The sequence below is a fragment of the Diabrotica virgifera genome, chromosome 6, assembly GCF_917563875.1.
Source record: "Diabrotica virgifera virgifera chromosome 6, PGI_DIABVI_V3a".
In the NCBI taxonomy this organism is placed as follows: Eukaryota; Metazoa; Arthropoda; class Insecta; order Coleoptera; family Chrysomelidae; genus Diabrotica; species Diabrotica virgifera.
In genome coordinates this window covers 60698948-60713828 of record NC_065448.1, presented here as the reverse complement: position 1 = coordinate 60713828, position 14881 = coordinate 60698948, and the positions used below count along the sequence as shown (strand labels likewise).

General features: G+C 33.9%; 1 protein-coding gene across 1 annotated transcript in view; it reads left to right on the top strand.

Moving 5' to 3' along the window:
• LOC114330063 (nephrin-like) overlaps window positions 1-14881 on the top strand; it is a 197134-nt gene that overhangs the window by 52465 nt on the left and 129788 nt on the right. The window contains exon 3 of the mRNA XM_050652916.1: window positions 14128-14511. Within this exon, the coding sequence (XP_050508873.1) occupies window positions 14128-14511 (384 nt within the window). The remainder of the gene's footprint in view (window positions 1-14127; window positions 14512-14881) is intronic.

Sequence of the window (14881 nt, the reverse complement as noted above, 5' to 3'; positions counted from 1 at the left end):
GACAAGACAGATCTTAATAATTCTTTTTGCATTCGATTCGTGAATGCTTCAGGAATCTTTGTGACCCCGAGCCATGATATAATATTAAAAAATTGCATACAAAAAATGCATTCCTTAAGTGCAACTCAAACAGACATTAAAAGAAATTGAGAACTCGTCAATTATCGGCGGAAATAAGTTAAATTTTGTTACTCTGGGGTTTCTGGGGTCGCTGAAAATAAATATGACGTCGTAAGTGATCTCCGGAGTACCTGATGCCCAGGGCACTTACGGTTTTCCTCGTCATTAAAATTCATTAAAACATTAGTCAAAAATCATTACTCGAGGGTTTTTAGGGTCACTAACGACGAATATGACATCGGAAGTGATCTACGGAGTACCTGGTACCCAGCGTACCTAGGCGTTAACTCGTCTTATGGAGTTTCCGCCAAAAAATTTATTAAAAAATGAGTCAAAAATCATTACTCGGGGGATTTTTGAGGTCGCTAACGACGAATATGACGTCGGAAGTGATCTCTGGAATACTTGGTGCCCAGGGTACCTACTGTTTACCTGGTCTTCGGGACTTTTCGGCAAATTCCTTAAAATATTAGTCAAAAATCATTACTCGGGGGGTTTTTTAAGTCGCTGATGACGAATATTACATCGGAAGTGATCTCCGGAGTACCTGGTGCCCAGGGTACCTACTTTTTATCTCGTGACTAATAATTTTTGAATAACTTTTTAATGAATTTGCCCAAAATTTCCGAAGACGAGGTAAACAGTAGGTACCCTGGGCACCAAATATTCTGGATATTACTTCCGATGTCATATTCGTCATTAGGGACGAATGCAAAAAGAATTAGTAAGATCCGTCTTGTCGTTTTTTTTTTCGGAGGTAAGGCCAATTTTAGTGCTTTATTGCTTCCCCTAAGATGAAAGTGTTAAAATTCCGTGATCTCTGAAGTAACTTCTGCAATATATAGTTATATTATTTTTTTTGTTGTAATTTAAAAATAACTTATGATTGATCAGCTGTACTAGAACCCCAAAAAGGACGACCATATCGAAGATGAGACTCTACAACGAAAAATATGTTATTTTAGAAGATGTTAAATTTATTTCCCTTGAAATAGATCTTACTGCATAGCAAGCTGAGGCGAATTTCTTACTTAACGAATCGATATGAAGGACCATTTTTGAGGTTGCTGTCTAAAAAAATACCAAGAAATTTTACAGAATCAACGGTACGGATCTGGCTGTTATTAAGAAGCAAAGGATGAAGAGATCTTTTATAGGATAATGCTACTGTCTTATCCACGTTAAAAGAAAGTATATTAAAGTCAAACCAGGTTTTCATCGTAGGTAGATCCGAAGTTATGGTTGCATGAAGAGTTGGAATAGTTGAGTTGCTCCAAGTGATACTGGTATCATCAGCAAAAGGAAACATTTTTCCATCTATTTTTAAATTAGTAATGTTATTTATAAAGATAAGGAAAAGTAGAGGACCCAATACTGAACCTAGTGGTACACCACATACAATGTTTTTGGGACTAGAGTCAGTATCATTTGTTGTAACCAGTTGTTTCCTATTATCCAAGTAGGATTGGAACCAATTCAAAGAAATAAGTACTTAGAATTTCGTAGAAATTTAGTTAAAATGTCGTGATTTACACAATCAAAAGCTTTGGAATATGTAGTTACAGAGAACAGTGGCAGTTTAAAGATTATTGTTTAGTGCTTGGTAAACTTCATGTAGTACACAAAACATGGCATCAGTGGTATATTTTTATTATTTCAAATTCCGAACTCGTTTTGTGATAAAATATTGTTATCAACGAGAAAAGACATAAGTCGAGTTTTTATGAGTTTCTCAATAATTTTGGAGAGTACCTTTAGAAGGCAATATGTTTATAGTTGCAATCATTAGATTTTTCACCACCCTTATGAAAAGGAATAATAATGGCTGTCTGTAGGCACTCTGGAAATTTACCTTTTTCAAAGGAATCATTAATTAGTGAGATTTAACACATTTTTTGTGAGATTTGAGAAAACTTTTATAGATGTACTAGAGCACGATTTGCTTTTGATACTATTGCTATTGATTGTTTGGATTAGTTCAGAGTTATCGACTGGTCTTACAAAGAATGAATTCGAGACCACTCCTGAATTAGGTAGATAGGAAATGGGATCTTGTTGTGGCAAAATAGTTGATGTTATATTTTTACTCACAATAACGAAGTATTTGCCTAGACTTTCAGGGTTTGGAAGGGAAAATGATTGAGCTGTTTGAGTTTTCTTTCGAAGATCTTTTATTATGGACCAAGTTTCCTTTGCAACACATTTAGAGCTTTCTAGACGATCTTGAAATAAGGCTTTTTTAGCTGATTTGATAAGTTTTAGATACGCTGCCCTGTACTTCGTGATATATTCAGTGACAGAAACGTTGGTAGTAAATTACTTGATGTATAGTAGTGAACGCATATTCTTGGCTGATGTGCGAATACCTTTCGTAGCCCAGGGTTTGCGATTTTTTGGCTTAATTGTAATTAAAGGAAGTGCCTTATTGAAGATACAGAGAAGCTTATCTAGAAAAACTCTGAAATTGAAGTCCACTCAGTACTTAAGCATAAATTTTGGAATTTACATAAACTCTAAGCGGAAAAATCCTACCTAAACGTCGGGGTTTCTAGAAGGGTTTGCTGAAGATGTTAAAATTCGTACACACTGCCTCGTGATCAGATAGTCCCGCAATAATAACTGTAGAGCTCAGACATCAAGGGGTGCGAAAGGTGAGACAATATAGTCGATTATGATAGATGTAGTTTTTGTAATCCTTGTAGGAGAATTAACGTGCATTGAGAGACCATACGATTCAAGTATGTTGGCCAAGGACACTTGGGTAGCACAAGCAGCAGCATAATTATTAATGTTGAAGTTCACACATAGAATTTTTCTGCTTTTATGAGGCAGGTCATCTAAAAAATTTAGCAGGTTCTGAAAAAATAGTTCCACGATATAATCAGGTGAGGTCAGATCAAGTTTAACTTTGGAAAAAAATAAGCAATAACCATGTATTTAAATTTTTAAATCATATCCGGGGTCATTTTTAAGTCCTGTTATTATTTTCCGCCAATACTCAAATAATTTGCTTTAATTTTTGAAAACCTTCGTTTTTGGCATATTTTATAATAAAAATTATTTTTCATTTAAATGAGGATACAAGAGTATTTACCTATATTTCACGATCATGTGCTTTTAAAATATAAAATCTAAAGCAAAGTAACTAAATGTATCAAATGTAGCTGATAGCTGTTTAACTTTCTTTGGTATGTTGGAAATAACTTGGAGTGCAAAAGATTCTTTTACCTTCCAAATTACTCATGCGAAATAATTGCACTAAAATGTAGCCAATGCAGTTCTGTTATTTACATCAAACAACTGCTGGTATTTTACAGCCAATTTTAAGTCTAAAGCTGGCTTTGTTATATAAAGATGATTCAGAGAATTTATTTTTAAAGTAACTGTTGTAATGTAAAAGACACTAATTGGGATAATAAGTAATAAAAATAAAATACTTATTCGTTAATAGTTATGTATGATATAAGTGTTAAAATACAATTTTAAAACACGCATGTGAAGGTTTAGGTTAGGTCATTCACATGAGTGCCTTTAAAATGTAATATTAACACGTATATCCTACAATATTTTTTCTACAAACGTCTTATATGTCAAAAATTATAATTTATTCATTCTCAATTACAGGATAATACCTACAAAAACTTTTACTTGAACATTTTACTGACATTCCATTTTTATATTTTTCTTGACATTACATCAAAACTGCCTATACTGTCAATACGTAAATCATAACAACTATAAACTATTGAATAACATCTACTTTTATTGTTGTATATTCTAAAAAATTTTAATAGTTTTTCCTACAAACGTGTTAAAAATGCAATAAAACAGTTTAAATTAAATTTTAAAAAACCTTCTAAAAAACCTTTTTCAAATTGCGCAAGTTGTACTGTTAATATTATTGTTAGTAAATGAAATATGAAAAATATTTTGACGTTTGTTTTCAAAATTTGATATTTCAATTTTAACTGCAGTGCCTTAAAAATTTTAAAGCACTAGTGCTTTAAAGTAACATTTTTAATTCTTTTATGGAGTGCTATAAGTTGCATTTTTAACACGTTTGTAGAAAAAATACTTTTAGTATTAAATACGATAAAAGTAATATGTACTTAAACTTTTGTCTTACATACATATATAATCGATGTTCCTCTTATACCGGAAGATGTCGAGGTGTCTTTTTTACTCGTTATTATCAGCGAATTTATGCCACTTTTTTCTCTCCCTAGCTAATTATTTGGCTTCCTGTCACGGTTTTCCTCTATTCTTTAATATTTCCATCACACTTGTATTTCAGGTTTTCTTTGGTCGGCCTCTCTTGTTTTTTTCCGATCGGCCTCGCTTCCCGTATCATTTTAACTTGTCTGTTGTCATTCATTCTATAGAAGTGTCCAGTCCATTGGATTCTGTATTTTCCAGTGACTTTTAAAATCTACTTGGAGATAGTTAGCTAGATGAATTAGGGATATTCCAGTGCTATGGTTGGTAGCTTCTTTCGGAAAATTCTCTGCTGTTATATTACCAATAATTCCAGTATAATAAGACAACCATATAAAAGAGACGGTTACATCGCATTGTAAGCAATTTTCTCTATCTATCCAGCTCTCCATACCAAATTGCCATGTGAAGATTTTATTATAGCAGGGTATTAATATCATTTTCAGATTAAAGGTTTACCTTTTAATCAAAGTTTTATTTAATAAAAAGCAACTCTGGATGTTTCAATTGCTATTCTAATTTCATTGTTTATGTACCAGCTATAATTATTGTTTGCGCCTAAATCAAATAGGTGATATTTTAAACTCTTTCTATCGTTATTCCATGCACCCTGATGAAAATTTAAGTTGTAGTTGTAATTTTGGTGACAACCATAAGTTTTTTCTTAGAAGTATTAAGGTTTAAGCTGTAATATTCATCATATTGAAACCTATTTGTAATTCGTTGCAATTCTTTTTCAATTGAAGCAATGAGCTTCAAGTCGTCTGCGTATCTGAGATTATTGACATTAATTCCGTTGAGCTAAATGCCTTTATCTTCATTTAATATTTCTTTGAAGAGAACCTTAAAGTCGATGTTAAATAGAGGCATAAAATCCATACTTGCCCCACTTCTCGTCATATCTTCACTGCTTCTGTCCTGGTCTGACCAATTCGTATGTTTACACAGTGAAACATGTTATCGGAGAGGCCTAAAAATCAATACTTCAAAGACAAAGTGGATGGCAGTTGGAAAGATAAATGTAGATCAAGGCGTGCTTTCTCTTGATAGAGAGGAGATAGAACGGGTAAACCATTTTAAGTACCTTGGCAGTTGGTTAAATGTAAATTGCAATTGTGATGAAGAGATAATAACCAGGATTGAAATATCACGTGATGCTTTTATGACCTGGAAACCAGTTTTATGTAACCGAAGCCTCTCGAAGAAAATTCGCAAGAAGGTCCTAAAATGTTACGTGTGGTCTATATTATTGTATGGCTGTGAGACATGGAAGTTAAAAACAACAGTGCTAAATAAATTAGAAGCATTCGATTTGTGGTGCTATGGACGAATCCTAAAGATATCGTGGGTTTCGCACACTTCCAATGAAAATGTTCTCCAAATGATGAATTCAGAACGTCTGCTCATAAACATCATAAAGAGGAGAAAAACAGAACACTTCGGCCATATAATTAGAGGGCCTAAATATCATCTACTTCGCCTTGTAAAACAAGGAGAAGTGGAGGGAAAGAGATGGATTGGTCGAATGAAACTTTCATGGTTGCGTAATATTAGACAATGGTGTAATTCCACGGTAGAAGAATTATTTTACGAGCAGCCGACGGAGAGAAGTTTCAGGAATTTGTAAACATGATGACGGCCAACATCTGAATACGGACACGGCACCTGAAGAAGAAGACACATTGATGTCAATATAAATTTTTTGATAATACGTAGATCTTGGTCATCAATTTCCATCTGTTGCAAGAAACCTATTAATTTGTCGTAGGTAGCACATTCAAAGGTTTCTCGATGTCGATGAAACACATTATATTCCTACCTTTGAACCAGATTTTTTCAGTTGTGGTAATAGTTATTTGTGATATAAGTGTTAAAAGTACACGTTTAAGGCACGCATGTGAAAGTTTGCAGAATGAGTGAAAGCGAGTTCTGCAATTCACATGAGTGCCTTAAAAATGTACTTTTTCTACGAGCGTGCAAAAATGTCTACGTTAGCGCACGCATTTTAATTTAGAAAGTTTCACTTTTCCGCACGCGTGTTACTTTTCCGCACGCGGTTTTTACTTTTCCGCACGCGTGTTAATTTAGATATGTTAATACGGCCTTAAAGTAATTATAATACATGCAATAAACTAATATTTAGATGTTATTTGACTCAGTTTCGTTTAGAGGTAAATCGACAGACTTATCGCGAAAATTGAATCACTAGTAGTATTACTATTGATAAAGATAAAAAAGATCAAGGCAGGTTTTGTTTATATTTGATTCACAGTTGGACCACCATCTCCATATAGCTATTTCAGCATCCTTATGCCTCATCGGTGAAGCTCAGAAGTCTCAACTCTTCTGCTCTTCTTCAATCTACTATTGATAATTGAATTCTATGTTTTATGAATTTGAAATTCACAGGAACGCTTATAGCTTGATTTTATGGTTAAACGATTGTGAAATTTACCGTCAATCCCACAATATTGCTAAAAAAATTATGTTTAGAAATAATTTTTGAGTTTGAATATCGGTAGTACCATTTTGACTTTTTCGACAAAGAAATTAATGACTACCATGTCACACTAACGTTTGAAAAGTTTTGTAATAGTTATTTATGATATAAGGCGGGTTGACATTACTAGTGAATAACGAAAGTGGCTCACGCTTACGTATTTTGCTCGTGCTATTGTTAGATATTTTATTATCTATTTTCAAACTCCAGCAGTACATTTGTATCTATGCATTGCATAAATACAAATGTACTGCTCGAGTTTGAAAATAGATAATACAATATCTAACAATAGCACGGGCAAAATACGTAAGCGTGAGCCACGTTCTTTATTCACTAGTAATGTCAACCTGCCTCTAAGTATTAAAAGTACACGTTTAAGGCTATGGGTACATAATTTGCAAATATTTTACGTGAATCCCTACTTTTTCTGTCTTTACACAGCAAATTACGTGTAGTAAAATTTACACTGGTATGGATATGTTAACATTACTAGAATGTCATTCTACTTGAAAATGTCATCATTAAAGAGATGGCTTTTGAATGTTCTTGGATAACTGTTATTTTTATAATTGCAAATTATTAATTCAGTTAATAAATGTGATAATTTTTTCACTAACTATGTATTCAGTGATTGTAATAATTTATTTGTACAACAAAAACTAATACTCAATCGAGAAAAGAGGAAAAGTGTTAAAGTGATTTTTTAATAATATATTGTTATGGAACGCTTACAATTTTGAACATCTTTAACAACAAAATACTTGGATTACAGAATTTATTATCCTGATGTATTCTCTGCTTGGATCTTCCACAAATAATACACAATACATAACTTTTTATCAAGTTCACGTCTTAAATCATTATTTATCAAATACACTATATAAATAATATTTCATCAATAACTCAAAATATTCCCGATGCAATGTCAAATATTTAAAATTGTCACTGATTGTCAGTGTCTGACTGACAATAATATGCTGACAATATTATATTCGGCTGAGTGCGTTGTAAGACAAAGATAGATTTGGAAAATATTACCACGGCATTATGTTCATTTTTTTTGGAATCCTGAAAAAACCAATAAATATTTTTGAAAAATTTAAACGCAGAATGAAAGAATAAATTATTACCGAGGGTCGAAAGTCCCTTAGAATAAATAAAAAGTTTATTTTGAATGAGATATTTGAAATTAAAAATCACACTAAATTTTCTCTTAGTTTTTCACCCCTTTAACTTATTAAAATAAACATTATAGAAGTTCTCAGGGACTTTCGGCCCTCGCTAATAACGTAATCTTTCATTCTGCGTTTAAATTTTTCAAAAATACTTATTAGTTTTCTCAGGATTCGAAATAAATGAATCCCCATTTGAATAGCATTGCAGCCGAAAATACGTACCGATCCTCTTAAGGCACGCATGTGAAAGTTTGCAAAATGAGCGAAGCGAGTTCTGCAATTCACATGAGTGCCTTAAATATGTACTTTTTAACACGCATATCATACAATATTTTTTCTACAAACGTAATTACAGGACAATATCTACAAAAACTTTTACTTGAACTTGACTGACATTTTTATATTTTTTTGACATCATCATTCTCTTTGCCTTATCCCTATGCGGGGTCGGCTTCCCTAATTGCATTTCTCCACACAATTCTGTCTTGGGTCATATCAATGTTAATCCCCTTTACCAACATGTCCTGCCTTATCGCCTCCCCCCAGGTCTTCTTTGGTCTTCCTCTCCTACTCCTTCCAGGAATCTGCACTTCAGCTATTCTTCGTATTGGGTGATTAACGTCTCGACGTTGAACATGACCAAACCATCTTAACCTATGCTCTCTCATTTTGGCATCAATTGGTGCCACACCTAGACTTCCCCTAATATACTCATTTCTAATTTTATCCTTCTTTGTCACTCCACTCATCCATCTAAGCATTCTCATTTCCGCCACATGTATTCGTTGTTCCTCTTTCTTTTTCACTGCCCAACATTCAGTTCCGTACATCATAGCCGGTCTTATGGCTGTTTTATAGAATTTTCCCTTCAGCTTCATTGGAATTTTTCTGTCACACAACACACCACTCGCTTCTTTCCATTTCATCCATCCAGCCCTAATTCTACTGCATGCATCTCCATCTATTTCTCCATTACTCTGTAATACCGATCCTAGGTACTTAAAACTATTGCTTTTCACAATCATTTCACCATCCAAAGATACCATTTTATTTGTAGTAGCTCCATCTTTAAATGAACATTCCAAATACTCTGTTTTTGTCCTACTAAGTTATAAACCTTTTTCCTCCAGAGCTTGTCTCCACTGTTCCAGTTTTTGTTCTAGGTCTCTTTCACTATTTCCTACTAACACGACATCATCAGCATACATTAAGCACCATGGAATATTACCCTGTAGTTTCGTTGTTATCTGGTCCACAACTAATGAGAATAAATACGGACTAAGCACAGAACCTTGGTGCAATCCTACTTTCACATGAAATTTATCAGTCTCTCCCACACCTGTCCTAACACTAGTCGTTACTCCCTCATACATATCCCTCACAATCTTTACATATTCACCAGGGACTCCTTTCTTATTGAGTGCCCACCACAGAATCTCTCGAGGAACTCTATCATATGCTTTCTCAAGGTCAATGAATACCATATGAGCGTTTGTTTCTTTACTCCTGTATTTTTCCATCAATTGCCTTATAATGAAAATTGCATCTGTTGTTGATCTACCCTGCATAAAGCCAAATTGATTCTCGGATATTTCGGTCTCTTCACGTATCCGTCTGTCAATTACTCTTTCCCATATTTTCATGGTGTGGCTAAGCAGTTTTATAGCCCTGTAGTTTGTACATTGTTGTATATCTCCCTTGTTTTTGTAAACAGGTACCAGTATACTGCTTCTCCATTCGTCTGGCATTTGTCCGACTTCCATAATTCTATTAAATAGACCTGCTAGCCACCTTGTTCCTGTCTCTTCCAATGCTCTCCATACTTCCCCAGGAATATCATCTGGTCCTACCGCTTTTCCTTTCTTTATTTTTTGAAGCGCTTGAGCCACTTCCTCGTTGGTTATTTTGGTGACCATTGCTGCTACTGTCTCCGTTGACTCTACAGGCTGTCTGTCAAATTCTTCATTTAATAAGCTGTCAAAGTACTTTCTCCATCTCTTTTTGACTTCCCTTTCGTGAACTAGTATTTTATTATTTTCATCTCGGATACATCTAATCTGATTAAAATCTTTTGCTTTCTTTGCTCTCTGTTTGGCTATTTTATATATCTTCGTTTCGCCTTCCCTGGTATCAAGTTGATCGTATAGGTTTGAATACGCTTCTGCTTTGGCTTTTGCTACTGCTACTTTCGCTTCCTTTTTCGCCACCATATAGTTTTGAAGATCTATGTCGGATCTAGTTTCTTGCCACTTTTTATATAATATTCTCTTCTCTTTTATTTTTCCTTGTACTTCGTTTGACCACCACCAAGTCTCTTTATCCTCAAACTTTTTTCCTGACGTTTTCCCAAGTATTTCAATAGCAGTCTCTCTAATACTACTGGCCATTTTTCTCCAAATTGTATTAGGGCTTCCTTTCATGTTCCAACATATTTTTTCTACTATTCTTCTCCTGAATAGACCTTCTTTCTCATCTTTCAGCAGCCACCACTTGATTTTTTGTGGTCCTCTCCGATATTTTTGTTTAGTTTCGCTTTTTACTTCGATGTCCAGAAGAAGCAGCTTATGTTGTTGGCTTACTGTCTCACTCACTATTACCTTGCAGTCCTTACATTCACGTATGTCTTCTTTCCTTATCATGAAGTAGTCTATTTGGGATTGATGTTGTCCACTTTTGTAGGTAATAAGTTGAGTTTCTCTCTTTTTAAAGAATGTGTTAACAATCGCCATATCCAATGCTGTTGCTAATTCAAGCATGTCATCTCCAGCTTCATTTCTAGTTCCAAAGCCTAATCCCCCATGTATTGTTTCATATCCTGTCTTGGTTTGGCCCACATGTGCATTGAAATCACCTCCTATTATAACTTTCTCCTCTGCTGGAATATCACTCAGTACGTCTCCTAATTGATCATAGAAAGCTCTTCTTTCATTCTCACCCAGACCTGTTTGGGGAGCATACACACACACAACATTCAATACCTCTTTATCAATTACAAATTTCACTGACATCATTCTATCACTCGTTCTTACAACTTCTACTACGTTATCTTTCATTTCACTATCATCAATTATACCAACTCCATTTCTAGTGTTACTACTCCCTACATACCACAATTTGTATCCTTCACCTAGTTCTTTCGCCCTTTGTCCTTTCCACCTAGTTTCTTGAATACAAGCAAGCAAGCACATTACGTCAAAATTGCCTATACGGTCAATACGAACTGCAGTGCCTTAAAAATATTTTAAAGCACTAGTGCCTTAAAGTAGCATTTTTAACGCCCGTATGGAGTGCTAAAAATTGTATTTTTAACACGGCTGTAGAAAAAAACATAAAACTAGAAAACTGTTTGTTTTGGAAATTTAAATAAAAGTTTTTTTTTCTACAACCGTGTTGAAATCCAATTTTTAGCACTCCATACGAGCGTTAAAAATGTTATTTAAGGCCCTAGTGCTTTAAAAAAAATTTAAGGCACTGCAGTTCGTATTGACCGTATATGCAATTTTGATGTAATGTCAAAAAGATATAAAATTGGAATGTCAGTTAAGTTCAAGTAAAAGTTTTTGTAGATATTGTTCTGTAATTACGTTTGTAGAAAAAATATTGCGTGTTAAAATAGTTATTTTCCTAACAAGTGCAGAAAGTCATTCTTTTGCGCACGCGACTTCAGTTTGCCGAACGACGCGAAGCGGGAGTTCGGCAAGCAGTCAAGTGCGGAAAAGAGACTTTCTGCAAGAGTTAGGAACAATATTTTTTCTAAGAGTCTTTAAAAAATTACCAAAATTATTTTAATTAATATGAAAATACATACACAAATTAATTCTTTGACAAGGTTGTCAAAACCAAACTTTCAATATAATTAGTTAGCATGAGGACGATCTTGGTTTCCATGACGATGATTCAAAACGACTGTTATTGTCTACCGATTTGACTTTCGAATATCATGTCAAAATAATTTTATTTCATCGAATTGTCGAAATAATATAGCGTTGCCTACTACTGTTAATAATTATTTGCTGAATTATTTTGTATTAACAAAGATGGAAAATCATATTGAGGTTTTATCCATTCCCTAGTAGTCCCGACAGGTTTTAACCCTGCTGTCCTGTTCGGGTCTATTTGACCCAAAAAATAATTTATTTCTTATTTTACAAATTATTACGCGGCGGAACGATTTGGTGTTTCGTGACTTTATTACCTAATATGAAGTCTTTCAATTGCATGTGAGATAAACATTCAACTTCCTGATTTTTTTGATAAAAATGAAATTGTTACCTAGGGTACGTTCGGGTCAATGTGACCCGCGTATTTAAACCGTTAAAAATTACCTGTGTATGTGTGTTTAGGTGGCAGTATTCTATATTAGCAGTACCTGTGTGTTTGTCAGCCGGATACGTCTGTAAATAAACACAGGTTTCTGCAAGCTAAAACTTGTAAAATAAACTGTAGTAGTATAGCTGGACGATGTTGCAAACCAAATTATAAATATGACCAACATGGACGGACAGCATGTATTTGGAACCAACTGGAAAGACATGAATAAAGTTGGTTTCCAAGCATACATTGGTCTTTTATTTTTAGCTCGAGTTTATAAGTCGCATGGTGAATCAACTAAAAGTTTATGGAATAAAGAAACGGGTCGTACTATATTTCGATCAACAATGTCGCTTGATATATTTACAAAAAGTTTGCAAGTAATACGTTTTGATAACAAAACTACTAGACAGGATAGAAGACGTTTTAATAAACTTGCGGCAATACGTGAAATTTATGAAACATGGGTAGAAAATGTAAAAAGAAATTTTAACCCTGATGAAAATGTTACCGTCGATAAGCAACTAAATGCCTTTACAGGCCGCTCTCCCTTCAAATGGTACATTTCAGCAAGCCAGCGAAATATGGCACATAACTTTGGGGTTTATGTAATTATGAACATTAAAACTTCTTATGCTCTAAAATTGCAGATCTATACAGAAATGCGTGTGATGTGTGACTTGAGTAGTGATCTGGAATGCCACAATATTACGTGTATAACTTTTTTACATTGTAAAATTTAGGACAATTTCTCCTAAAACAAAATATGTAGATACAATACCGGGGATTATAAGTAAAATAAACGGGAGCTTTCAGCAAAAATCGCGAATAAAGAAGTTCATAGCTCGACCTTTTTGCTTCATGCAAGATTTGACAATATTCCCAAAAATAATAAAAATGTTGTTCTTATGAGTACTTTGCATCATGAATCGATGCATCATGCATCACTTTCATCAAATGAAAAAGCCCCAAATTATTTTAGATTACAATTCAAATAAGGGAGCAGTGGATACTCTATAATTAGCTTGTTGGCACGTATACATGTGAGAAGAGATAAATCGCTGGCCAATGATTGTTTTTTATAATCTACTGGACATTTCTGCCTACAACGCGTTCGTGTTATGGGCATCAATAAATATCCAATGGAATACCAATCAATTGGGAAAACGGCGAATTTTTCTTGATGAATTGGGAAAAAACTAATGAATCCAGTCATCATTTCCAGAAAAAATATACCGATAATTAAAGGCTCTTACGAACTGGTAAAAAGGACACGAGCAGGAACAAGTAGACAAGATGGAAATGCTAGTGAACCGTCTATTAAATCTAACTCCGCCTGCTAAACGAACACGCTGTAAACTTGCCGTAAAAACGATAACAAGACTAATTGTTATGTTGTATTATATCACAAACATATTTGTAAAATCCATTCTTTTTATTACTGTCCCAGTTGTAAACTGAATTAAATTTTTGTAGATATTTGTTACTAGGATTTTTTGAAAGAAAAAATGCCTTTTGTTTTTTTTAATAAGGTTTAATTTACATTAACAACATAATTTTTGTTTAATTAACCATAATTTCTTGTTAATAAAGTTTTATTTATCACCATTAGCTTATTTTATTTCGATTAAGGAGCGTAAACCATAGTTGGGTCATATTGACCCGAACAGTACATTTGTGTAGTTGACTCGAACGGGACAGCAGGGTTAATTAAAATTGAAAAGTGTTCTTTAGAATTGGACATTACTTTATTAGATAATAAATTATGTCTATTTGATAGTCTATATGGCAATTTTACTTTTTTAGATAAACCAATATGCCGTTCAGAACAAAAACGAATTTATGGCGTGGCCAAAACAGAAAAGGTTAAAGTTCTTTGCGAAGTAGAGTCCTATCCCCCTCCAGATAACTTTAAATGGCTCTTCAACAACTCAGCAGAATCCTCGGATGTCCCCGCAACGCGATATAAGACAGGTCTGCATAGATTCATCTCGACGTTGACGTATACTCCCATGAACGAAATGGACTACGGCACTGTAATGTGTTGGGCGAACAATTTGGCAGGAAAACAGCAGGAGCCATGTATATTTCATATTATTCCTGCTGGGAAACCTGATCCGCCCTATAATTGCACTATAGTTAATATGACAAATGAGTCGCTAGAGGTGGAGTGCACTGAAGGGTTTGACGGTAAGTGAAAATTATTATGAAGTATTATATTTTCTGATATAAAAAAACCGAACTAAAAATGAAAAGCAAGTTTGAATAACTTAATTATGCAAACGTTTTGGTTTATGTGAGGCTATATTTATATTTTCAGTATTAACCAAATATCTGAAGAAATTTTAATTGCCTTTATCAACATTTGCAATGTATTGAAAAATACAATTTTCCTATATAATACGTTTATCAAACAACAAAAAAGTAATATTTATTTAAAATATAATTTTTCACCAAAATTTTAGAACGATATATTAGGGCAGTTAATGAAGGTATTTGGCTCCGAATTCCATCCTACTAATTCGATTTACTTGATATTTTTACAGTAAGTAGGGAATAG